Here is a 25,917-nt window from a genome sequence, read left to right on the forward strand (position 1 = left end):
CTACTGCTAAGCTGGGTATTTCCCATCCTGTACCCGTGCTCTTCACCCTGCTTTTCCGAGTCTGGTTATTGCTAAAAATAATCCTGCTCAACAGAAAAGCAGAGCTGGGGCTCCAAGGGGGCCTGGGGGGGGGGAGGATCTGTATGTGTGTGTGTAAGAAATGCTTTTGCGCCAGGGACCTGGCAGTTTTTACCACCCCACCATAGGAAACTGACTTCTACCGAGTCAGGCAGTTGGTTCATTTAGCTCAGTGTTGTCCGCACTGGCTGGGAGTGGCTGCTTGGGGTTTTAACCAGGACTCTTTCCCAGACATCTGTGGAGATGCCAGAGGTTGAACCTGGGACTCCTTGCATGCAAAGCATGTGCTATACAACTGAGCTAAGCCTCTTGCTAATACTTTCTAATTAGCTGTCATTTTGTTTTGGCCAGTGTGCAGATTATTCTGGAAAAGGTGAAAATATTTTGAACAATCCAAGGAATGTATGTAGACAAGCCTGTGGGCTGGGCTTTGTTGCTGTTACGGCTCCCCTCCCCGTGCTACTCCTGCCAATATACAAAGCAGAGATGCCAGTCTATTTTTTTCCTCCGTTGTGTCTGTATTGTGCTCAAGCAGCTCTTACTGAGAAGCTCAATTCAGAGTTGGGACTCTGCACGTGCCCCAGAACTATGTGTCTGTTTTGGCTTTGCTCTGAGCAAGGAGTATGGTACCATTCCAGAGAGAGCATTAGCCAGAGCAGGGTGTTTCCCCACAGTAGCAGCTGTGCATGGAATATCACATGGAGTACAACACAAATGCAAATCCAGTTAGTCTCTGGACCCTTTGCCATGATACAAGCATGCACCCTTATAGCAAGCACCGTTCACTGGAAATTGGGATACATCTAAATTTTCATTTTCTGGGAAGCAGCACCTCCTTTCCCCACAAGGGACAACTCAGTCACCTGGCTGTGACTTATGATCAAACAGAGGCTTCTTGTGATTGCCCCACCACCATGCAGTGGGAAACCTGTATTGATATATCTGATAACAACTCAGTATTTTGGTTAAATGGCATTCAGTGCTCCTTTCAGCTGAGCACTACCATTAATAGAATCACCCTTTGTGCTGGAGCTAACTCTGTCAGGAAGCTTCCTTCCTGTAACTGGGCATCTCGCAGATCCCCAAACTGTTCTGTTCTCTACCCAGGAGGCTGGTCTGTTGCTTTAGCCTTTTGCTTGCTAGACTATTACACACTCTTTTTCAAGGCTGCCCATCTAAATCCTATTCAAGAATGAGATAGAGCTGTAAGGAACTTGCCTTAATGGAGTCAGGTCAGTAGTCTGTCTAGCTCAGTAGTATCCAGGGTCTTGGGCATGACGTTTTCCCAGGCCTAAGCCTCAGGTGCTTTGATGGGAGGTGTGACTACTTAAATTATTTATTTATTTATTTATACATACCCCGCCTTTTGGCCAAAGGCCCTCAAGGCGACTTACAAAAAACACAAATATAAAAATACAATACAAAATACATGAATAAAACAATACAATTTATAACAAACATCAGCAGGATGAGGAAAAGATTTTGCTCAGTGGCAGGCAAATTATACAGACCAGTACATTTTCGTTGAGTTCTGATCATTCATATTCCGAGCACCTTTTTGACCTTTTAGTACAGTCTAAACAGGAGATAACAAAAAGCTAAAACTGATGGCCTTCCTAGACTTTCTCATAGCACACAGTACCAATTCTAAACTGAACACTGTTCAGCTGGAGAGAAGGGGCTAGAAAAGATATTCAGATTACTAGAAGATGCCTGCATTGTCTGCATGTTGTGCTCAGAGTAAGAAACAAAGCAGACATCATTTAAAAATAAAAAGCACAAAACAGAATTTCAGGTCTCCAAGGCCAGCAGAGAACCTTTAACATTGTATTGCAACATGAAACAGCAAGAACGAGTACTTCACCAAAACACAACAGCATCCAATAAACCTTGAGAAAACTGTTTCCAAGTAGACAAACATTGCATAATTAGTATTTATTGGGGGAATGTTGGAAATAAGTTGTATATTTAAACTATGGCTTTAATAATTTGTTATTCCCAGTTATGAAGGCCAATAAATTAATCATTTATGGATGAAGGAGTGTGATATTTAGTCCTTAAGTCTTTTTGACTATCTTATGCTAAATACAAAATTAACACTATCATGACCATAGATGGTAGAAATTTCTCAGTCTTTTATTTTCTTGATTTTAGCCTTTAATTCTGCAATAACAGTTTGTCTCAATGTGTTATTACAGTGCTGACTAATTCTACATAATGTCACACTGTACAACTCATTGAGCTATAGTTATGTTTCCTGTACATCCTGCATGCTTCCTGGATATCTTCAGATGCCTCTTTTCAGATTTCAACTGTTGCATTAAAAAACCACATTTCTTTGGTATCACTACATTCTGGATTTTTCCATTATTATAAGACAGAGGATATTTAAATATGAATTATGTATTGTGTTACACTGTATTACATGTGAGACGACGCTTACTGTGTAACAAATAGCAAGTGTTTCTAATGCTCTAAATCAATATGAAAAAAATACTATAACCAAAAGTATAATTTACCTAAGCAAATCTTAAGTGATACAGAAACTAAATGAAAAAAATAATTCAAAGAAAAGCTGCCACCTTCATCACAGCTTTGTACATAGGTACAATCTGAGGCTTTGTACATTAAGAGCTTGTGTGCTTGTCACTCTTGCTTTGCCCCAAGGTCTAAAAATCCCTTCAGTTCCACAGGATGTAGGTTTGAGTTACAGCCAAGATTCTGAGGCAGAGCTGAGTTTGCTGAGCAGGATGGCTTTTTGCAAATTTCTCCCGAGTGATTCATCAGATGCTGTTATGTGGTTTCTTGCCCTATTCAGTTTTTCTTCTTACCTTTTCAAATGATTGTTAGGTCTTAATGGTTTTGGCTTGTTATGTGGGCCATGGCTGACAGGAACTGTTGACTCACTAAAGGCTGTTAAATTCTCTACTCCTGCCACCAGTTTCCACCCACCTCAGACTATCCATCTCCGACATGGAGCTGTCAATGGGCGTATGACTTCTCACGCTCCCTGGCAACTTGAGCCATTTGCCCAGTCCTTGTGTCTGGGTTCTAAGCTGTGGCAAATGTCAAGAAACCCCAGCTGTACCACTCTGTGGTCTTGCAAAAGTCAGTTGTTTTATATTCATTCATAGATTGCTTTTCTAATAGCTCAAAGTCATTAGCAACAAATAGTAAAAGCCAAACGGTAGTAAAAGAAATCCATAAAACCAAATGGAGAGAAACAAAATAACCACAGAGGGCAGTAATCTTCCCAAAGCCTTTGAGAAAGAGAGTTTTTGCACCCTTTTTGTAATTCTAATAAGGTGCTGGACTTCCTAACATCAGGCAGGGTATTCCAGAGCTTGAGAGCCACCTCAGTAAAACCGTGTTCCTAACTGCCATTATCCTCATCTGATGGGAGGACAAAACATCAAGTAGTCCTTGTTGATTGGATTGCGCTTGACTGGTGCACTCATATATGGAGACATGATCTATTAGGTATGTGAATCTCAGGCTGTGTAGGGCCAGGCTACACAGACCAGCAGTAATTCGTGTAGCTGGTACAGAAGAGGCTGAAGATGCGCATGCCTCAGAACACCCGTCAGAAGACATACAGCTGCATTCGGCCCCACCTGCAGCTTCTATCCTGAAGGGCAGCCCCAAGCAAAGTATATTGCACTAATCGAGTCTGGCAGCTACAGAAGCGTAGATAATCATAGTAAGGTCATCCTTGTCTAGGAAGTGTCAGTCTCTGGACCAAGTGCAGATTTATAAAAGGCACTCCTAGCAACAACTTCAACCTCTTGCCAGGCTTTTGAAGTTTGACAGATGGCAAAAATGCATTTTTATTTTATTTTTTTGCTATATTGAATGTTGACACTTTTGTGTATTATGCTTACGGCCTGCCCTATGACCGTCTGTGGTAAAGAGCGGAATTGAAATCCCATAAACAAGCAAACCACAGAGGGCATGTCTGGGTGCAGCAACATCCCTTGCCTCCTTACCTGGATGGATAAAGTTACCTCATCTGGCCCAGAGTTCCCTACTGAACAGCTTGCCCTGCCCTGCTGATTTCTCCCTGCAGTGCAGAGCGCTAGGATCTTTTCTTGGATTTATTTATTGTATTTATATACTGCCCCATAGCCGAAGCTCTCTGGGCGGTTTACAATAACTAAAAACATTAAAAACAAATATACAAATTTAAAAACACATCTTTTAAAAACAATTTAAACCACAATTTAAAACAGTTTTCACAGTTTGAAGGTGCATCCCAGCAATAATAATAATAAATAATAAATTTAATTTCTGTGTCGCCTATCTGGCCAAAGGCCACTCTAGGCGACGTACAAAACAGTTAAAACACAATGAGATAAAATACAATAATACAATAAAAAACAGTATGAGAATAATACAGCAGCAACAATATTAAAACAGGGTAGGAGGCATTTCAGTCACAGTAATTAACCCTCCCCGGAGATCCCAAAGGCCTGTTGAAAGAGCCAGGTCTTTAAGGCTTTACGGAATACATTTAGGGAAGAGGCGTGCCGGAGATCTTGTGGGAGGGAGTTCCAGAGTGTGGGGGCCGCCACTGAGAATGCCCTCTCTCTTGTACCCGCCAATCTAGCTGTTTTTGTCGGCGGGATTGAGAGAAGGCCTTGAGTGGCTGATCTTGTCGGGCGGCATAATTGGTGGCGTTGAAGGCGCTCCGTAAGATAAACTGGGCCGAGACCGTATAGGGATTTAAAGGTTAATACCAACACCTTGAATTGGGCCCGGAAAACAACTGGAAGCCAGTGTAGATCGAACAGCACTGGTGTGATGTGATCCCAGCGGCGACTATTCGTAAGTAGTCGAGCCGCCGCATTTTGTATAAGTTGTAATTTCCGGACCGTTTTCAAGGGTAACCCCACGTAGAGCGCATTACAATAGTCCAAACGAGAGGTGACCAGGGCGTGTACTACCAGCGGGAGCTGATGAGCAGGAAGGTAGGGTTGCAGCCTTCGTATGAGGTGTAGTTGATACCAGGCTGCCCGGCTCACCGCCGAAATCTGAGCCTCCATGGACAGCCTGGAGTCAAGTACAACCCCAAGGCTGCGGACCTGGTCACCCCATTGAACTTCAGGTCAACATCTCCCAACCTTCTTTTGTCCCTCACAAGTAGCACCTTGGTCTTATCGGGGTTCAGCTTCAGCTTGTTCCTTCCCATCCATCCACTCACGGATTCCAGGCACTTGGACAAGGTCTCCACAGCCAACTCTGGTGAAGATTTAAACGAAAGATAGAGTTGAGTGTCATCTGCATATTGGTGACACTGCAGCCCAAATCTCCTGATGATTGTCCCCAGCGGCTTCATATAAATATTAAATAGCATGGGAGATGCTAAGCAAAGCAAATGTGCTCGAGGCCAGCGTAAGCCAGGGAGGGAGGTGCCTTGGGAGGGGGCATGACTTGGCTCGAGTCCTGAGGACCAAACAGAGAGGCTGGGGGGGAGGGCACATTTGGACCTGAGGTTCCCACCCACCCCTGATCTAAGGCATAGTCTTGGTCTGGCACCCACTATTATAACCAAGGGGCTGTGTACTTTTTGGACCAGTCAAGCGGTTGACTGTTCTCTTGTGCACTTATGGGAGGAGGGAGTGATAGCTGGTTCCCATTGGGACTGAGAGGGCGGAAGGCAGGGATCCCAAACAGTAGGCAGAGCCAGCTCATTCTAGCGCCCCCATCCTCTTCCCTGCTGAGGTCTACAAGGGAAGGTGACAGGCACTGCTACCCCCTCAATTGGCTGGAAGTGTAAAGGCAGGCGGGTGGGAGCTAGCTAATGGACCAGCCTCCACCGGGAGGAGGCAACTTTAGAGGTAGCGAACACTTGTTTATTTATTTATTTATTTGTTTATTATTAAATTTGTTAGTCGCCCATCTGGCTGGTTGTCCTTAGGGGCCCTTGGGATCAATAGCTGGATTTGAGAGCCGTCATGAAAGGGATTATTTAGTCCCTTGGGAAAACAGACTGCTGGCTCCTTGGGATGAGAGCAGTCCGTTTCTGTAGGACTGTGGTGCAAGGTGTATTCTCAGTTCATGCATGGGGTCAAATGAGGCTCAACAGGATTAGTCTGCAGTCAGGATGAACTGCTAGGAACATAGGAAGTTGCCTTGTACTGAGTCAGACCTCTGATTTGTCTATCTCAGTATTGCCTACACAGGCTGGCAGTGGCTCTCCCAGGTCTCAGGCTCAGGGGTCCGTCCCAGCCGTATCTGGAGGTGCTGGGGATTGAACTTTGGGACCTTCTGCATGCAGAATAGATGCTGTGCCACAGAGCTATGGGTCTTCCACACTGAGGTGCACTCTAGAACTCTCCTACAAATTCCCTGAAACCTGCAGGTATTCCTTGACAAAAATGTTGATGTGGAAAGGGTTCCCTAAAGTCAGACAGATTTAAAACTGCCGCTTTTAGAAGGTTGAAAGGCAGAAGGCTGAGGGTGAAATGTAGAGCTGTTTCTCTGGCCTAGGAAACATAGAGCAGCAATGTGGCAGAGATAGGCTTTACTCCCTAGCAGCTCAACAAATGGTTTGGCATAGTAACAACAGTAGAAAGAGCAAGTGACTGGGAAATTGGTCATACCAAAGAGGACCCTCCTTCTCTTTAAGTTGGGCTACAAAGTACAACCCATCAGTAGCAGCATTGGGCTGCTGATGCCACCGCTGCCTCACAGAAGCTCAACGCAGAGGAAGCTTTGCAGGGTCGTTGGCCTGTGCCTGAGGCTCACAGGTGTGCCACTCCACGCTGCTCCTCATCCGCTTCTGTGAGCCTTGCCTGTGCTAGTCTGCACTCTGCTTCACTCTTGCAGAGGAACTCACAGAGCTCCATTTGACACAGAGCTGCTCATGCTGAAAATATTTTAGAAATGAAATTGGATCTCTGGATGACCGGGGAAAAGGCTTGGCACAGAAGCCCACAGGGCACATTCCACATTCTGTGACCAGGCTCTGTCTTCCTAGGCTTGTGTTGCAGTGGAATTGCAAGAGTCAAAACTGCCAAGTGATTGAAACGGAAAGGTTATGTGAGTCAGAAGAAAGCAGCAGGAGGAGGAGCTGCAAAACAAGAGACATGGATCTTATAATGACTGAAACGTGTTCTGTTATGGAGAGGGTTAAGGTGTGGCAGTTCTTGCTTGGGCAGGAGATGGCATTTCAGGTTGCCTCTAGGCGGCAGATCTGGGGCACTTTCATTCTATGAGACAGTTGCTACGTGTAGATCTAGAGAAGATAAACTGGCTTATGGTTGTCAGAGGCCTGAATTGCCCTCCCCCACACACACTATAAAGTTGCTGGATGCATCCCATCCTTGATAGGGAAGTACAAGTCTTCATGATCACTTTTTGCCTCTTGTTCTCCTATTATATATATATATATATTTGGCTCTTTTTACCCCACTTTTCTTCTTCCTTCAGAGTGGCTTAAGTATTGCACCTGGGTTGTCTTGAGCTAGACTTTCAGCAATAGAAATTTATTCTCTAGCGCCAAGACTTTATTTTACAGTTGTAGAGGCGCCAATGAATGCTCTTGGAAGTTCATGGAATGAAACTGTTTAAGGGAGCTGTGCTGCGGGGCAAGAAATGTGTTCTTCTGCACTGCGATTCCACAGGGAGAAAATTTGGCTGGATTCTGTGCTTTACATATACATCCCAGACTGCTTTTATATGGGCTATGCTCTTAAGCGTTCAATATACATCCCAATTCCAAAGAAAGGGGATCCCAGGGAATGCAGTAATTATTGAACTATTGCCTTAATATTCCATGCAAGTAAAGTAATGCTCAAGATTCTACAACAAAGGGCCTTACCATATATGGAGCGAGAAATGCCAGACGTCCAAGCTGGATTTAGAAAGGGAAGAGGTACCAGAGATCATATCGCAAACATATATTGGATAATGGAACAGACCAAGGAATTTCAGAAGAAAATCACCCTATGTTTTATAGATTACAGCAAAGCCTTTGATTACGTAGATCATGAAAAGCTATGGAATGGTTTAAAAGAAATGGGGATGCCACAGCATCTGATAACAGAGGTTATCATACTTTGGACACATAATGAGAAGACATGATTCACTAGAAAAAACAATAATGCTGGGAAAAACAGAAGGGAGTAGAAAAAGAGGAAGGCCAAACAAGAGATGGATCGATTCCATCAAGGAAGCCACAGACCTGAATTTACAAGATCTGAACAGGGTGGTTTATAACAGGTGCTATTGAAGGTCATTGATTCATAGGGTCCCCATAAGTCGAAATTGACCTGAAGGCACATAACTGTTATGTAAATTTGTATAAATGTTAGCAGAGATTGTCAACGGTCTGAGATGCATGTGCCAGCGTGCACGTTTACCTAAGTAGCAGGCTTTTACCCTGCATTTAGATCACTGAGACTTAAGACTTAGTAAAATAAGAAAAGCTACTTTATTTATAGGAATACATAGTAGATAGGAAAGGCATACCTAGTTCTAAATAACAGTTCGAGGTGCAAATCCCAGGTTTGGGAGTTGCCCTCACAGCTCAGGAGGGAGAGAGCGGAGACAAAGGTGTCTCCTCTCTCTCGGACAGTCGAAGAAGAGAATAGGGGGGAAAGGGTGGAAGGAGGAGGGGCAGATAAGCTTCCCTGAGCATATCAGTCTAACAAGGAAAGGAAGTCAGTCAGAGCATCACAGGTAAAGGTAGTCAAGCCTAGCCATCTGGAGGACCCTAACTCTGTCTCCCTTCTGGAACATAAACAAAAGAACAAAACAGGAGTTGCTCTTATCCCTCTTCCAACAATAACAACAACATGCTCTTAAGAATCACATGTACAAGCAAGACAGAGGTGCTGTGGGTTGGTGGTTCCCAAGTTCAGATAATTGGTCTGTTGCCTGCTTTGGATGGGGTTGTACTCCCTCTGAAAGAGCTGGTCCATAGTCTGGGGGTGCTCCTGGATCGATCTTTGTCGCTAGAAGTCCAGGTGACCTCCGTGGCTAGGAGTGCCTTTTACCAGGTTCGGCTGGTAAGACAGCTGTGGCCGTTTCTGGACCGGGATAGACTGACCACTGTTGTCCATGCGCTGGTAGCCTCCAGGCTGGAATACTGCAATGCGCTGTATGTGGGGCTGCCCTTGAGGTTGATGCAGAAACTGCAGCTAGTGCAAAATGTGGCGGCGACACTGCTGACTTGGGCAGGGTATTGCCAGCATGTCACCCCTCTGCTGAAAGAATTGCACTGGCTGCCCATTTGCTACCGGGCCAAGTTCAAGGTTCTAATTTTGGTGTACAAAGCCCTATATAGCTTGGGACCAGGATACCCAAAAGACTGTCTTATTCCCTATATACCCAGTCAATCACTGCGCTCTGCGGGTGAGGTCCTCCTGCAGATACCATCTCATCAGGAGGTTCATTCTGCACAAAATAGGAAACGGACCTTTAGTGTGGCGTCACCTACCCTGTGGAATTCCCTCCCCTTAAATATTAGACAGGCGCCATCTCTGCTATCTTTTTGGTGCCTATTGAAGACCTTCCTCTTTCAACAAGCCTTTTAAGTAGAGACCTTGTCCCAGTCTGCGTCTGTGTTGGAATTGCTTTTTAATATGTTTTCAAACTTTTTTTTAAAACAATGTTTTTAACTTTTTTTAAGATGTCTTGAAAGCTTTTTAAACAATGTTTTTAAAGATGTTTTGTTTTAATGTATTTTAAAGTCTGTTTTCATGATGTTTTAAAGTGTTTTTAGTGCTTTTGTTTGCTGCCCTGGGCTCCTGCTGGGAGGAAGGGCAGGAGATATATATAAATAAATAAACAAATAAATAAATAAATGTACAAACAAAGCCCTGCTCTGGTGTACAGGAGCTCTTGTGCATCACTGCTCCCAGTTGTGCTGCAGGTGGGAGATCTAGGCATGTTTGTTCTTTCTGGCTGTACAAATTGTACAGTGGGGGGAGAAGAGGTGGAGGAAATGACTGGGTAAATTTCAGAAAATATCATTCTGCTTTTAAATTGGTGTGCCTGCCTTCCCTTCCATCTCTTTCTTTCTTGGCCTTTTCTCCAGAGAATGCTCCCCTGCAGTGCAGGGCTGTTTTGCCAGGCAGAGAACTAAGGAGTTTTCAACGGAAGTGGATTGTGTTTGAGCTAAGTGCTGATAACGCAGTGGAAACTGTTGGCTGGGCTCCACTTGTTCCTATGTCAGTGCAGTGAGCTCTGGGTGAGACTGGCATTTTTCTGTTTTCTCTGTGGAAGGTGACGACAGGGCAGCTTGTGCCTGCTAGGGCTGCCGAAGGGGCTAACCTTTGTGTATTGGGGCACTTCGGAGCGTTGAGGGCTGGAACCAAAAGGCTCGCAGCAATTGAACACCAAGCAGGAGGACAGCCTATGCCTTGCATCTAGAAGGGTCCAGGTTTGGTCCCTGGCATCTCCAGGTGGAAAGATCTGAGACTTTGGAGAACTGCTGATGCCAGTCAGAACAGTCAGTGCCATGCTAGATAGAATCATTCGCTCTATGGCCGCTTTGTAGTTTTTTGGGTACACGATACAATGCTGTAACTGGTATCCATTAAATGGCTGACTCTTAGCTGTGCCTGTACTTCCCTCTCTGGAGGTCATATACCTACATGGATTGAGCGGCTGTACCGTGTGAGCCAGAGGCCCTTGTTGCTCAGCCCCTAAAGAGCCCAAAACATAGGTGGGACCTAGAGAACCTGGGGCGTTGGCTCCAAATCAGCATTGCTCTGGTACTTGTCTTGGCCCTTCCCCTGTTTTGCTGCCAAGGAGCCGTCATTTCTCTAAACTCTTTTTGTGCTGCCTTGTGCTCTCTGGGTCTTACCTACTTAATTTAGAATGGCTTCCAGCCAGTTCCCTGGGCTCTTTTGTAGCAGAAATAACCAAACAGAATACTTCATCATTAAACATGCTCAACCTTCGTGTTCCCAGAATGCCATGGACAGGATCTCTCTAAGACATCTTCGCCTGCGTGGAAATGAATGGCGTTTGTGCAGCAGCATAGACATAGGCCCTATGGGGCATTGTGCAGGATATGTTCTCAGTGGATTGCACTTCTGGTTGGTTGGTGACTTGCTCGGCATCAGAGCAGGGCTATAGTCCAAGAATCTACAGGCCACTGACAGATTTGACAGATTATCTATAATGGTGACTGGCTTGGGAGAGATAAGGATGAAGGCTCTGGAATCCTCATTCCTGTGGTACATGTTTCTGAAAACATCCTACAGCAGGGTGAGGAACCTTTTTGGCTCCATGGGCCAGATCCTCATCAGGATCGGTCTTGCGGGCCAAATTAGACAGGTAGATGGGGCCAGCCACCTGGCAATCACACAATATAATTCTGATGTGACATGATTAACAGATGAGTTGTCCCACCCCCTGTCAAAATCCCTTGCATGCGGTTCCCAAGTGCCTGACAGCCAGCACTTGGGAAGCGCAGTGCAAGGGGCGTTGCTAGCCCTATGGTCAGAGCTCCCCCCCCCCGAATAGGGAGGAGAAAGAAGCATGCTGGGAACAGGTGCTGATGAGGGGGAGTTAAATCCTGCCGCGTTGGCTGCAGGTGCCTGTTCAAATGCAGAATTGATCACTGCCCTCATACCCATCATCTGATGTCATAAGTGACATCAGTTGATTGACAGTTGAGTGTGGGTTGTTTTGTTTTACTGTATTTTAAGGTCTTTTTATGATGTTTTAAAATGTTTTTAGCATTTCTGTTTGCCGCCCTGGGCTCCTGCTGGGAGGAAGGGTGGGATATAAACCAAATAATAAAAAAATAAAAAATTAAATGAATAAACCAAAGGGCCTCGGGGCTGAACTGGATCTGCTGAACAGCCAAGATTGACCTGCAGGCCAGAGGATCCCCACCCCTGCTATAAAGGAATGCTTTTGGCGTTGGACTAAATCTGGCCCTTAACCAGTGCTTCTGAAGTTGTCTCAGTGTGTTCGGTCAAGAGCCCTGATGGCAAGTATTCTTGCAGCTTAGGCAATGTTATCTTCCACGATTAGATACAGTAGGATCACTTTAGCGTACCTGCTGAAAGCAAGATACTTAACTTGTTTTCAGAGTTTGCTAAGAGTGTTGGAGGAGGATAGCAGAAAGCCTGGGAGTGACCCTGTGGAGATTCCAGCCCTGCAACCTGCTGGGAAGGGCTGATTGCTTTTGCACGGCCTCCTTCCTGCAAAGTGCAGAAATGGCCCTCGTGGTTTATAAAAACAGTAGAAGCAGCAGCAAAAACAAACTTTTGGGAGCCCGCACCCAACAAACGGCATTTAAGCCTGCAGACTCATTGAAACAAAACCGTTTTTTTTTCATGGGAACAGAACACCACCAGGGAGGGAGAAAATCTGATCACCAGAGCGGGGTGGGGCAGAGAGTTTTACAGTCTGGGCACAACAATGGAGATCCCTGCCCCAGCGAATCTCCTGACTGAACCTCTCATGGCGGCAGGTGCAAAACAGGCTTTCTGTGGAAGGCTCATGGGGGAGGAGCCAGCCCTTCAGGTATCCTAGCAGCAGTGCCCTACACAGAACCATAGAAGAGTACGGCTGTCGAGTCCAATGTGCAATCCCACTTGATTTTGGCTGCATGCTGATATTTGGTCTCGGGCAGAGGTGGGCCATAGGCTGTCTGACTCATTAAGCCCTCTCGGAACAGACCAAAGGCCCACCTTGTTCAGCATCCTTTTCTCATAGAGGTCAGCCATGCATGCCCATGGGATGCTTACCCATAGGACCTGAGCACTACAGCACTGCCACCCTAGTCAGAGGCAGCATGCTTCTGAAAACCAGTTGCCGGAAGCCTCAGGAGGGGAGAGTGTTCTTGCACTCGGGTCCTGCTTGCGGGCTTCCCCCAGGCACCTGGTTGGCCACTGTGAGAACAGGATGCTGGACTAGATGGGCCACTGGCCTGATCCAGCAGGCTCTTCTTATGTTCTTATGTTCTTATGTACTTGTGTTTGCTCCAGAGACAGAGTACCTCCAACATGGGACAGCATACACAGCCATCATGGCTAGTAGCCACTGATAGCCTTCATGAATTTGTCTAAACCTCTTTTAAAGCCATCCAAGTTGGCGGCCATCACTATATTTTGCAGTAGGGATTACATAGTTTAATTATGCACTGCCTTTTGTCTGTCCTGAATCTTCCAACATTCAGCTTCCTTCTGAGAGAGAGAGAGAAACTTCTCTCTAGCCACTTCCTGCTTGCCATCCCTCCTAACTCACTTTTTTTGGTAAGCTCCATTGTTATCTGTTTTTTATAGGCATGCTTTGAGAATATAACATTGAATGAAGATAACCTCCCATGGACCCATGACTGCTTGTAGGCATGTTCATAAAACTGTTTCTCTTGTTGAGGTGGTTTGGTCTGGGTCCCTGCATGGGCCTATAACTGGGTCCAGGCATGAGGTACTTCATCTGATTCTAAGCGTGCAGTACCAGAAGACACGCACACCCCAGCCTGCCATTCCACCTGAACCCATATTATGAGAATGTGGAGGTGGGAGAGGGCTGCTCTGACTCGTTTTTCTTGGACTGGCATATTCAGTATAGATTGCATGTTTTGATTAGAGCCTGCTGTTGTGGCTAGGAAGACAAAAGTGTGCATATGCAGTAACTGCTGGTCCTGAGAGCATTGTGAAGTTTTCACGTTGTTTAGGTTGTGTATTATGCCTTGGTTGTTTTCACCCAACCTCTTCTGGATAGCAGCCGGTGCTATCTCGTCCTTCCCCTGCTGCCTGAGGGCTGTGACACACACTGATATCGTAGGTCCCGTGTGAAAGGAACTGAGTGCGCACCATGACACTCCCCCCCATGCCACCTCCTTCCTGCTCTGCCTGCCCACTGACAGGAAGTGGTTATGCAGTTTAGAACCTCAGAGCGACAGACCACAAAGAGCTCATGTTCATGTTGGGTGGTACTAAACTCTTGGCCTGAATGGGGCTATGTGCATGAATTAGTGCTATGTTATGCAGGGCTGTGGAGTCAGTACACCAAACCTTCGACTCCGACGCCTCTATTTTTCTACTGTCCGACTCCGACTCCACCCAAAATTGCTCCAACTCCACAGTATGGAGTATGGAAGAAAGGTTTCACACTGGAGCCTTTCACATATGCCACTAGCACACATTTTGCTTATTGGTGGCAACTCATGTTCTCTCAGTGGTGTTTCAGGTGCCATTTCAACCTCCCTCAGCAGTTGTTCAGATGGCAGATTTCTAGCTAGGAACATAGGAAGTTACCTTATACTGAGTCAGACCATTGGTCCATCTAGCCCAGTATTGTCTACTCTGACTGGCAGTGCCTCTCTCTAGAGTTTCAGGCAGGCAGTCTTTGACACCCCTACCTGGAGATGCCAGGGATCGAACCTGGGACCTTCTGCACGCGAAGCAGGTGCTCCACCACTGAGCTGCGGCCCTTCCCCAGTTGTTAAAACAGCAGCCTGTTTTATGCTGATCTTTCCTTTGCAATCGCTTACCTATTCATATAGCTAAAGTGGAGCTGTGAAGGGAATCGGAATGGCTTGCCACGTGTCTCTTTACGTCACCTGTGGCTGAGCGTGCCCTTTGGCTGTGTTGAAGTTGCTCTGCAATAACTAAATTGCAGCTGAGGGAGGTCAGATTTGTGACTGGATAGGTGGCAACACAATGACTTGGATGAGTTTCAAGCTCAGTCAGTCTGTACAGGTCTGTGGCATCCTAAATTGGCACTACATTTTACTGAGATCAGTGGGGCTTACTTGCAAGTAAACATGGTTACAACTGGGCCCCATATGGGCCACAGGACACAGCCACAGGAACTGCACGGATTCAGCAGCTGCAGTTAGACATTCCCGGCTGTGGCCCACCTAAGGCACGTGTTGAAGGCTGGAGTTGGTTAGCAGCACATGCCTCTCCTGTCCAGGTTACATTAGGAGTGCCTGGCACGTGCTGGGAGAGCTGTAGCTATCGAAAATTATGGGTGCAGTCTGTCCATTCTCATGAAACAGAGGCTGTGTTTGCAAGTCCTATAGATTTTGCCTTGCACAGATACATATTACAGCACAGATAACTTAAAATGCAAATGTACTGCCTTCAAGTCGATCCTGACTTCATGGTGACCTTATGAAAGGGTTTTCATGGTAAGCGGTATTCAGAGGGGGATTACTGTTGCCTTCCTTTGATGCTGAGAGGCAGTGACTGGCCCAAGGTCACCCAGGGAGCTTCATGGCTGTCTGGGGATTTGGACCCTGGTCTCCCAGGTCGTACTCCAACACCTTAACCACTACACCACACTGGCTGTCAGGCTTCCCAAAAAACCTGAGCATTATTTGTGGCCTTTTAGGGAATAGTTAAATAAAATGGATGATTATGTACTCTCTCTCCCCCCCCCTTTGTTTTTCTGGGATTGTAACAAGTTTAAATTTTTGAGATAAGGTTTTTCTCTTGGCAGCCTTTGCAGAATTAATAAACTCAGTTGCATAAAGGGTGGTTCTTCAGCCCAGGCTATGCTCTTTTCTCATCCCATCCTTCCGCCTCCTTTTTATCGTATTGAACCACTGCTTGGGGTAGATGGCTGTAAAGGATTCAAGGTAGCCTTTCTGAGTGCCTTTAGAGATAATATCAAATAAAATGAAAAGATAGCCTGCAATTTGAGCTTAAAAAAAGACCCTGAGGACAAAATCTATTTGAAACTAGTACTGTGTAAGCCCAAGGGAACCAGTTAAGTGTTGTGCAAGAGGGGATTGTGTCCCAGTGAGGAATGCAAAGAAATTTAAATAATGGGCACAAAATGTTTTGATGCCATTGATAGTTGCCATGTGAGGTGTGCAACAATAGTGTGGAGTCTGACTGCTCTAGAGTGCCACAGAAGTATGTGTGTATGTTGGGAGGGGGAGGGACTTAATGCTGAGAGACTTAGTGTTTTTCCATCAGGGTCACTTAACCACAGTTCAGCCTTTCTTAAAATCCTTTGAGCATTCTGTTTCTTTACTCACAATCAGGATGATAAAAAAGTGATTAAAAGATGGATTTGTTTCTGTCTTTCACCATATTTATTTATTTATCTATATGTTCTCCTGTTTTTAGTCTGCCTGAGTGTGTCTAAAGCTCCTAGTTTGGAACAATGCAAATAGGGTTGAAATAGCAAAGCAACACAGCCCAAATACAAATATCCCACCCTGCTTTTGAACGATGCACCTCTGCCAGCGAGTGGAGGAGGGACGTTCCACAAGTACAAGGCAGCCACTGACAATGATTTCTGCTCTCAGCTGCTCTTGCCACAAGGCCATTGTTGGCTGGCGGATCTTAGTAATTAATTAGTTTTAAAACATTTATGAAAAGCTCAAACAACACATTCAAACCGTAAATTAACCGTTTTAAAAACATCAGTTACAAAAACACTAAAATAGCAGTAGGAAAAATAGCAGCAATACTCCAACCTCTGCACTAAAAGTGAGTAAATAAAAAGCAGGGACAAAGAAAATAAAACATCCACTTACAGACACGACTCCACCTTGACAAGGAAGGACTTTAACAGCACCTGGAAGTTCATTGGAGAGGGGGTAAAGATACACCTTCCTTGGGAAGGGAGTACCAGAGTCTACGCACAGCCACTAAAAAGGCTTTCTCCCTTGTCCCAGGCCAGCTTATTTCAGAGGATCTCTCCCAAATTCTGGCAGAGGTTTTCCCCCTTTAGATCAACATCTGCCCACATCTCACTGGATTTCCTGGATGTGGCTGATTTCTCATGAATATTGGATATTAATGTTGGAAGGGCCACAGCTCAATTATAGAGGATCTTTTTAACTTGCGGAAGGGACCCCGGTTCAGTTCCCAGCACCTTGAGCTGGGAATGTCCCCTGTCTAAAACCTTTGAGAGCTGCTGCCAGTGAATGTAGACTGTTGGTCTTCAGCTGGTGGGCCAGAGCCAAAACTGGGTCACAACATGATCTAAGGTGTGTTGCAACAGCAACTTCACCACCATACAAGTTAGGTTTATTACTACTGTTGAGATTTTAATGTTTTAATGTATTTGTATGTTTTTATTCTGTACGTCGCCCAGAGTGGCTGGACAACCAGCCAGATGGGCGACTAATAAATAAATACATACATACATTAATACATACAAATAAATGGCAAGAAATTGAGAAATAGGTCCCCAAATGCATGTTTGGGTTAAAGGCAAGGCCCAGGTCTGAAATGGTTGAAGACTGCTGGTGTAGATAATACTGTGCCAGATGGATCAATGGTCTGACTCAGTATAAGGTACCATTCTGTGTTCCTAAATGCTGCTGGAAGCCGGCGTTTCCAGTCTCTTGGGCTGTTTTTATATCATACTGTAGCTTGTTGGAATGGGAGCAGGCCATCCTAGTTTGCAACATGCAAAGAGTAGCCACATTTTTACTCCTGTGGAGTCTGCATAGAGATGGTTGTAAAAGCAACCATAACAAAATGCCTGTTCCTCTGTCTTACAAGTATCCAGCACAAGGATATGAGAGCACATAAGAAGAGCCTGCTGGATCAGGCCAGTGGCCCATCTAGCCCAGCATCCTGTTCTCACAGTGGCCAACCAGGTGCCTGGGGGAGCCCACAAGCAGGACCCGAGTGCAAGGACACTCTCCCCTCCTGAGGCTTCCGGCAACTGGTTTTCAGAAGCATGCTGCCTCTGACTAGGGTGGCAGAGCACGGCCATCATGGCTAGTAGCCTTTGACACAATTATCCTTCATGAATTTGCCTATTCCTCTTTTAAAACCATCCAAGTTGGTGGCCATCACTGCCTCCTCTGGGAGTGGGTTCCACAGCATAACTATGCATTGTGTGAAAAAGGACTTTCTTCTGTCTGTCCTGAAACTTCCAGCATTCAGCTTCATTGGATGTTCACAAGTCATGAGAGAGGGAGAAAAAATTCTTTCTACTCTTTCCATGCCATGCATAATTCTATACACTTTTGTCATGTTACCTTTTACTCACCTTTTTTCTAAACTAAAAAGCCTCAAATGCTTTCCTCATAGGGGAGTTGCTCCATCCCCTTGATCATCTTGGTTGCCCTTTTCTGAATGTTTTCCAACTCTACAATGTCCTTTTTGAGGTGAGGCGACCAGAACTGTAAACACCATTATACAAATGTGGTTGCACTATAGATTTGTATAATGGCGTTATATCAGCAGTTTTATTTTCAATGCCTTTCCTAATGATCCCTAGCATGGAACTTGCCTTTTTCAAAGCTGCCGCACACTGAGTCGACATCTTCATCGAGCTATCCACTATGACCTCAAGGTCTTGTTTCTGGTCAGTCACTGCCAGTTTAGACCTCATGAGCATATATGTCAAATTAAGATTTTTTGCCCTGACATGCATTGCTTTCCACTTGCTCACATTAAATTGCACTTGCCATTTTACTACCCATTCACTCAGTTTGGAAAGGTCCTTCTGGAGTTCTTCATTATCCCTTTTCATTTTAACAATCCTGAACAATTTAGTATCATCAGCAAACGTGGCCACCTCACTATTCACTCCTAAATCTAGATCATTTATGAACAAGTTAAAAAGCACAGGACCCAATACCGATCCTTGGAGGATGCCACTTTCTACAGCCTTCCATTGGGAGAACTGTCCATTTATTTGTACTTTCTGTTTCCTAGCTAGTTCCTGATCCATAAGAGGACCTCTCCTTTTATTCCATGGCTGTTAAGCTTACTCAGGAGTCTTTGGTGTGGTACCTTGTTAAAAGCTTTTTGAATGTCCAGGTACACTGTGTCAACCAGATGCCTGTTGACCCTCCCAAAGAACTCTAATAGGTTGGTAAGATAAGACTTACCCTTGCAAGAAGCCATGCTGCTTCTACTTAAGCAAGGCTTGTTCTTCTATATGCTTGGTTATTTTATCTTTAACAATACTTTCTACCAGCTTTCCCAGGACAGATGTTAAGCTAACTGGCCTGTAATTTCCAGGATTCCCCCCTTGGATCCCCTTTTAAAGATTGGTGTTACATTGGCAACTTTTCAGTTTACAGGTATGGCAACAGATCTGAGGGACATTTTTGTTAGAAGATCAGCTATCTCACATGTGAGTTCTTTAAGAATTCTCAGATGAATGCCATCCAGACCCGACAATTTGTCAATTTTTATTGTGTCTGTTAAGCCTAGGACTTCATCTCTTGTCACTACTATGCACCTCAGTTCCTCAGACCCTCTTCCGGCAAAAGTCAGTTCAGACACAGGGATCTGCCCCATATCCCCCACTGTGAAGACAGATGCAAAGAATTCATTTAGCTTCTCTGCAATCTGCTTATCCTGCTTTAGCACACTTTTGACTCCCTTGTCAACAAAAAGCATTGAGATATTGACTCCTAGTGTATTTTTACATGGAACGAGAAATACCAGACGTCCAAGCTGGATTTAGAAAGGGAAGAGGCACCAGAGATCATATCGCAAATGCATACATTGGATAATGGAACGGACCAAGGAATTTCAGAAGAAAATCACCCTGTGCTTTATAGATTACAGCAAAGCCTTTGACTGTGTAAATCATGAAAAACTATGGAATGCTTTAAAAGAAATGAGGGTGCTGTGATGCCCCTGTATTTTGATAACTGTAAATATGGTAAGTGCAGGTTTATTAAAGTATACATGGTAAGTGGATTGAGTGAGAGGGGGGAGTACATGGGCTAGAATGCTGTAGAATGCTGTATGATGATTGGCTGAGCGTTTGAGTTGCTGAAGGTATAAATGAGAGGATGACAGTTGAGAGAGGGTATGTTGTTGAGGGTCAGTTGTTGTGGGTTGGAGTTGGTTGTGGGTTGGATTATATTTGGCTGGTATTGAGGCAGATTATATATGACTGGAAACATAAAGAGTGACACTATATGAAACCATACACTTGTTAAATATACCTTAAGTAATCTTGTTATTTCCTGGTGTTTATAAATAAATATTTTATTGGTTTACCAAAAGCCTGATCCTTGGCTGAGGTTTACACAGACCGGAAGGGAGGGCGGGGTAATTACCAAGTTGGAGAAACAGTATCAAATGGTGGCAGCGGTGAAGAGATAGTGTATCATCAAGTATGCAGGGCAACCCAGGGCTGTATGCTTTATTGGCACAAATATACAAGGGGGTTGTGGCCTGCAAGTGCACCCAGACACAAAGTAACAATAAGCCTGAAGGGGACTAAGGCAAAGTCCCAAGGCCATATTGTGAAACAGGGAGTGCCTGGTGGTGCTGCCTAGCAGTGGGATCTTGTGAGATCTGTGCTAGAGCCGGTGAGAACAAATAAAACTGAAGATCCTGACTGGAGGGACGTGACAGGTGGTGGTCTGAGGTGGGATCCTCACAGGTGCCACAGCATCTGATTGTCCTTATGCGCAACCTATACTCTGGACAAGAGGCTACTGTAAGGACAGAATATGGAGAAACTGATTGGTTCCCCATCGGAAAGGGTGTAAGACGGGTGTATTTTATCACCCTATTTGTTTAATCTATACACAGAACATATCATACAGAAAGCAGGATTGGACCAAGATGAAGGAGGTGTGAAAAGTGGAGGGAAAATATCAATCATTTAAGATATGCAGACGATACCATACTATTAGCAGAAACCAGTAATGATTTGAAACGAATGCTGATGAAAGTTAAAGAGGAAAGCACAAAAGCAGGACTGCAGCTGAACATCAAAAATACTAAAGTAATGACAACAGAAGATTTATGTAACTTTAAAGTTGACAATGAGGACATTGAACTTGTCAAGGATTATCAATACGTTGGCACAGTCCTTAATCAAAAAGGAGACAATAGTCAAGAAATCAGAAGAAGGCTAGGACTGGGGAGGGCAGCTAGAAAAGGTCCTCAAATGCAAAGATGTATCACTGAACACTAAAGTCAGGATCATTCAGACCATGGTATTCCTGATCTCTATGTATGGGTGTGAAAAGCTGGACAGTGAAAAAAGCGGATAAGAGAAAAATCCAACTCATTTGAAATGTGGTGTTGGAGGAGAGTTTGTGGATACCATGGACTGCGAAAAAGACAAATAATTGGGTGTCAGAACAAATTAAACCAGAACTTAATGATCACTAGAAACTAAAATGATGAAACGGAGGTTATCATACTTTGGACACATCATGAGAAGATATGGTTCACTAGAAAAGACAATGATGCTGGGGAAAACAAAATTGTCTGTGTTAGAATTGCTTGTTAATATGTTTTTTTAATAATATGTTTTTAACCCTTTTTTAAAGTTGTTTTAAAGCTTTTTTTAAAATGTTTTTAACGTTGTTTTGTTTTAATGTATTTTAAGGTCTGTTTTTATGATGTTTTAAAGTGTTTTTGGCGTTTCTGTTGGCCGCCCTGGGCTTCTGCTGGGAGGAAGGGCAGGATATAAATAAATAAAATAAATAAATAAATAAAAACAGAAGGAGTAAAAAAAGAGGAAGGCCAAACAAGAGCTGTATTGATTCCATAGAGGAAGCCACAGACCTAAACTTACAAGATGTGAACAAGGAGGTTCACGACAGATGCTCTTGGAGGTCCCTGATTCATAGGATCGCCATAAGTCGTAATCGACTTGAAGGCACATAACAACAACAAAGTGTATTCTTCATTGAAGAGAAGAAGCAAGGCTTCTGAAAGAGGAGCTTTATTACTAATGAGAAGCCTCAAGAATGATGGGAATGTGTGTGCCACTCATGTGGAACCTTTGGCCCTTCAGATGTTGCTGATCTACAACTCCCTTCATCCCTGGCCTTTGCCATGCTGGCTGGGGCTGATGAAAGTTGTAGTTCAGCAACGTCTGGAGGGCCAAAGGTACCTCACATCTGGTGTAGGTAAACATGGCTATCAAGATGAGCTATAACTGCTTGTCAGCCCAAACTTTCTTTCCCTGTTTATCCACCAGCTTCACTCCTCCTTTCTTTCCCTTTCCATCTGCTTCCTCTGTGGTTTTGCTCCCCCCCGGAGCCCCCCCTGGATTCTTGCACCTTTAAAAATGATGTGACAGGCAGACTTGTTGGTTTGCTGACTTCTGCAATTGTATTCTAGGAAAAGCTGCAGCAGTTAATAGGCAAAAGGATGAGGATGAGGATTTATTGCCTGTCCTTCACCAATAGGTCCCAGGATGGGTTATAAAATCTAAAATCCAATATTAAAAAGAATTAGAACACATTTCAATGGCAAGAATAGGTTGGGTTAGAGGGAGCAGACGAACTTACTGGCTGATGATTCCCCCGATTCTCATGTTACGTGCCCTTCATGGGACTTGCGCGGGTGTTGTTCTTGTGTGCAAAAGCAAAGTAATTTGTGCCTCTGTCACACTGTTTGTAAAGGCACGAGAATCTGGGTTAACAAAATGAACAAGAAGTCTTCACCACATAACTACCTTGTGAGGCAAATTGCTATTGTGGTGGTGACTTAATCATAGTGGGGCTAAGAGCTAGTCAATCTGTGCTGCCTAGTCTGGAATCTCAGTGTAGGTCTACCCTAGATTGCCTACGAAGCATGACATGGGAACATCTAATTTCATTTACTTTCCAGTGACAAAACTCTCAATCAAAACTCATGGCTCACATGTCTGAAAGTCACCCGGACGTCTCTCTCCTCTTTGTGGGGCCTGGCTTCCCTCTCTTTGCCGGAAGCCCGCTGGATGAATGGTGTGGTGGTCTGAGGAGCTCCTGGTTGTGAGGGGGCAGCACTTTGAGGGCATCAGCTCCCTTGCTTGGGGGCCAAAGGAACAGAGCTGTAATGGCATTGGGGCTGAGAGACCCAGCTGCTGTTCTCTTGCCAGTGCACCCTTCCCTTTCCTCTCTGCCTCGCCTCCCCCAGTACTCTCCCTTTGGTTTTTCCCTCTGCTGCCTTTAGACAGACACCTGCAATTCCAGGCAGAGCGTGAGCAATCCTTCAGTGCTGTCACAGTGCTGCTGTGCTGTGCTGCATGTGAGTCACCCAGCTGCGCCTGTCCTGCACAAGCACCTGTGCCGGCAGCTCGTCCCTGCGCTCCGCAGTCCCCTGACTCACCAGGCCTTGTGGAGCTGTGGCAAGCTGGCTCCTGACTTAGCACAGCCGGCCGTTTGTCTTCGTCTGCTCCGGCTTCTGATCGAGCAGCCGGCACTGTGACTCTGGCTCTGTGGTTGCTGAATTTCGCTAGCATATATTTAAGCAGTGCAAGCGGGCCTGACAAGATGGGGAAGCCCAGAGAGAGTGCCTGAGTTTGAACCCTGGGAAGAGCTCACGCGCTGAGACCTGCAGTGACTCGGCCAGCTTGATGCCCTCAGGTAGCCCTGGCATTAGAACAGAAAGCAGCGGGATGGCAGGAGGAGGCACCCTGTGCCATCCACGTCATCGAGGGGCTTAACGTGTCATTCCTCTTTCCTCTGAGGGGCTTTCCCAAGGGCTAAGAACACTCCGCTTGCTGTGGTTTGGTCTTGATGCCATTCACACGCCTTGTGCAGGCAGACAAGAATGTAAAAGTCAAGACTTTCTTCTTCTCCCAGGCATGCATGTGTTTTTAAATTGTTTTTAATTTTTTTTAAATTGTGTTTTTAAATTGTTTTTAATTTTTTTTAAATTGTGTTTTTAAATTGTTTTTTGTGTTTCAGAATTTGAATATTTGTTTTTAATGTTTTTAGCTGCTGTAAACCGCCCAGAGAGCTTTGGCTATGGGGCGTTATATACATGAAATAAATAAATAAATAAAACGGCCTTTCAGTGCTATCAAGCCACAATCCAGAGTGCTCTCCCTCCAGACTGTGACTTGATACTGAGAGGCCTCCTGCATTCTTGTCTGCCTGCACAAGACGTCTCATGCCAGCTCCTGCCGCGTGAAGGAGTCTTCCGGGGCCACTTCCTCTTCTCAGGCCTTTAAGCAGGCGGTGCAGGTGTTTCTGTGGCTGCTGCCTGGTGTGAAACCTTTTCACTTACTCGCCTTCTAGCCCCTGAGTGGCCGTGACAGGAAGTATTCGCCAGACTCTGTGTGCTGCTGCTGCTTAACTGCACCTAGTTCATACCACCGGCCTCTAGCCCTCCCCTCTCGGGTGGGAGGGGCACCAGGATGGGTGGAGATTTGGTGCCAGATACAAATGTGGTTATTCACCGAAGCATTTGAGAAAAGTGGTATCCTTCATCTGGCTGATGTACTTATGATGTTAGTATATTGTGTGTTTTTATTTTAAACTGTATTTAAGTGAAATATTGTTTTCCTGTGTCTGCAGCCCTTGCTCGCTTCACTCACCAACCCCACCCTCCAGCACCCCAAGCCCTCCCCCATTGCCTCTACCAGGCATCCCCTCGCCCTTCCTCCATCCCCTCTATCATGTGCCCTCTAGTACACCCTCACCACCTCTGCCAGACACCCCCTAGCCCTCCCCACCCCACCGCATATGGGTGGCCAGGACCCCCTACCCCCCATGGGTCTGCTCAGAAGTGTTCATGGGTGGTGTGATGCTTACAAAAATATAATATTGTTTTATTGTGTTTTAATGTCGTTCCTCAATCTGAGATTCTGAGAACAGTGTAAATGAATGTAATGTAAATAAAACAAACAAGCTTTCTTTAGAGCAGGACCCATTGCTACCTCCTAGGGTCAAAAAGGATTCTCACCCACCCCGTGCGCATGTGCACATGCACACCTTTACCGTGCTGGGTTAGGAACACTTGTCTTTTGCAGGAGCGCAGCAAAATGTGGCTCCAAATCACTTCATATTTCAGGAGCCAGGTTCAGTCCTGACAGTTGTGTATAGTAGCAACTGAGTGCCACTGAGCATGTGTGGAGAGTCCCTACCCCCAGCAGTGAGTAACAGCAGCCTCTCCCACAGGTTAGAGATTAGAACTCAGGTTGCATGAAGTCTTGGCTAGCTTGCGTTTCTGCTCTTCCCATTTCAGAAATGAAGCACTGCACTTCTTGACTACGAAGACCAAGTTAATTTCCCACTTCTGTCTCTGTGTCAAAGCACGCCCAGAGAAATGACAAGGTGAAATATCACGTTGTGGGACCTTTCTTAACCCTTTTTTCCCCCACCCATCCTCAGAATTCTGCCGCATCGACCAGCCCTTGTGCCACGATGAAGACGAACAGCTCAGCTTTGAAGCTGTCCTCAACATCCACAAGCAGATGGACGACGATGCCAACGGTGATGTGGACGTGGAGGAGAGTGACGAGGTGAGGGCGCAGCGGACGGCATTCCCCCCCCCACAGTTGCTGGGCCCTCTTCCTGCCCTCCTGCTCTGCTTGCGTAAATAGGCTTCAGGTGACCCAACAGATTCTCCCTCGTGGTGTATATATTCTAAACTGAGGGCAACTCAGTGAACTTGGGCAGGAGCCCTCCAGATGTCTTCAACTATAACTCCCAACAGCATGGCCATCTGTAGGGCACCAGGTTGGGGAAAGCTGCCTGAGACTGAAGCTATTGGCCACCTCCACCCATACCTTACAAACATTACTGAGACCTAGACAAAGCTTTAGAGCCAGTGTGGTGTAGTGGTTAAGGTGTTGGAGTACGACCTGGGAGACCAGGGTTCGAATCCCCACATAGCCATGAAGCTCACTGGGTGACCTTGGGCCAGTCACTGCCTCTCAGCCTCATGAAAACCCTATTCATAGGGTCGCCATAAGTCGGAATCGACTTGAAGGCAGTACATTTACATTAACGTTAGATTGAGAGTACATACACACAGACAAAGCTTTTGTCAGTTGGCCATCATTCCTTTATTGAGCATGGCCTGCCCTTGCTGCTGTACTGTCTCTCTCCCCCCCCCAATTAGCCTAGTAGTTCATAACAAAAAGCTGAAGAAAATTGCATTGTTTAAAACCAGCACAGGACAATCTTCTGGATACCAAAGACAAATTAAATTGGGTGTCTTTGCAAAAAAGACAAATAATTGGGTG

At 45.3% G+C, this 25,917-nt stretch overlaps 1 protein-coding gene across 12 annotated transcripts in view; it reads left to right on the top strand.

Moving 5' to 3' along the window:
- Positions 1-25,917, top strand: part of STIM1 (stromal interaction molecule 1) — a 160,243-nt gene that overhangs the window by 62,603 nt on the left and 71,723 nt on the right. For 11 of the 12 annotated variants that reach the window (XM_061629239.1, XM_061629237.1, XM_061629236.1 and 8 more), the window contains exon 3: positions 25,061-25,191. In XM_061629239.1, coding sequence (XP_061485223.1) covers positions 25,061-25,191 — 131 coding nt within the window. Of the gene's footprint in view, positions 1-23,126; positions 23,309-25,060; positions 25,192-25,917 lie in introns of those variants that run through there. The other variant, XM_061629242.1, reaches the window with a different exon arrangement.

This window comes from Rhineura floridana, chromosome 5 (genome assembly GCF_030035675.1).
Source record: "Rhineura floridana isolate rRhiFlo1 chromosome 5, rRhiFlo1.hap2, whole genome shotgun sequence".
Taxonomy (NCBI): Eukaryota; Metazoa; Chordata; class Lepidosauria; order Squamata; family Rhineuridae; genus Rhineura; species Rhineura floridana.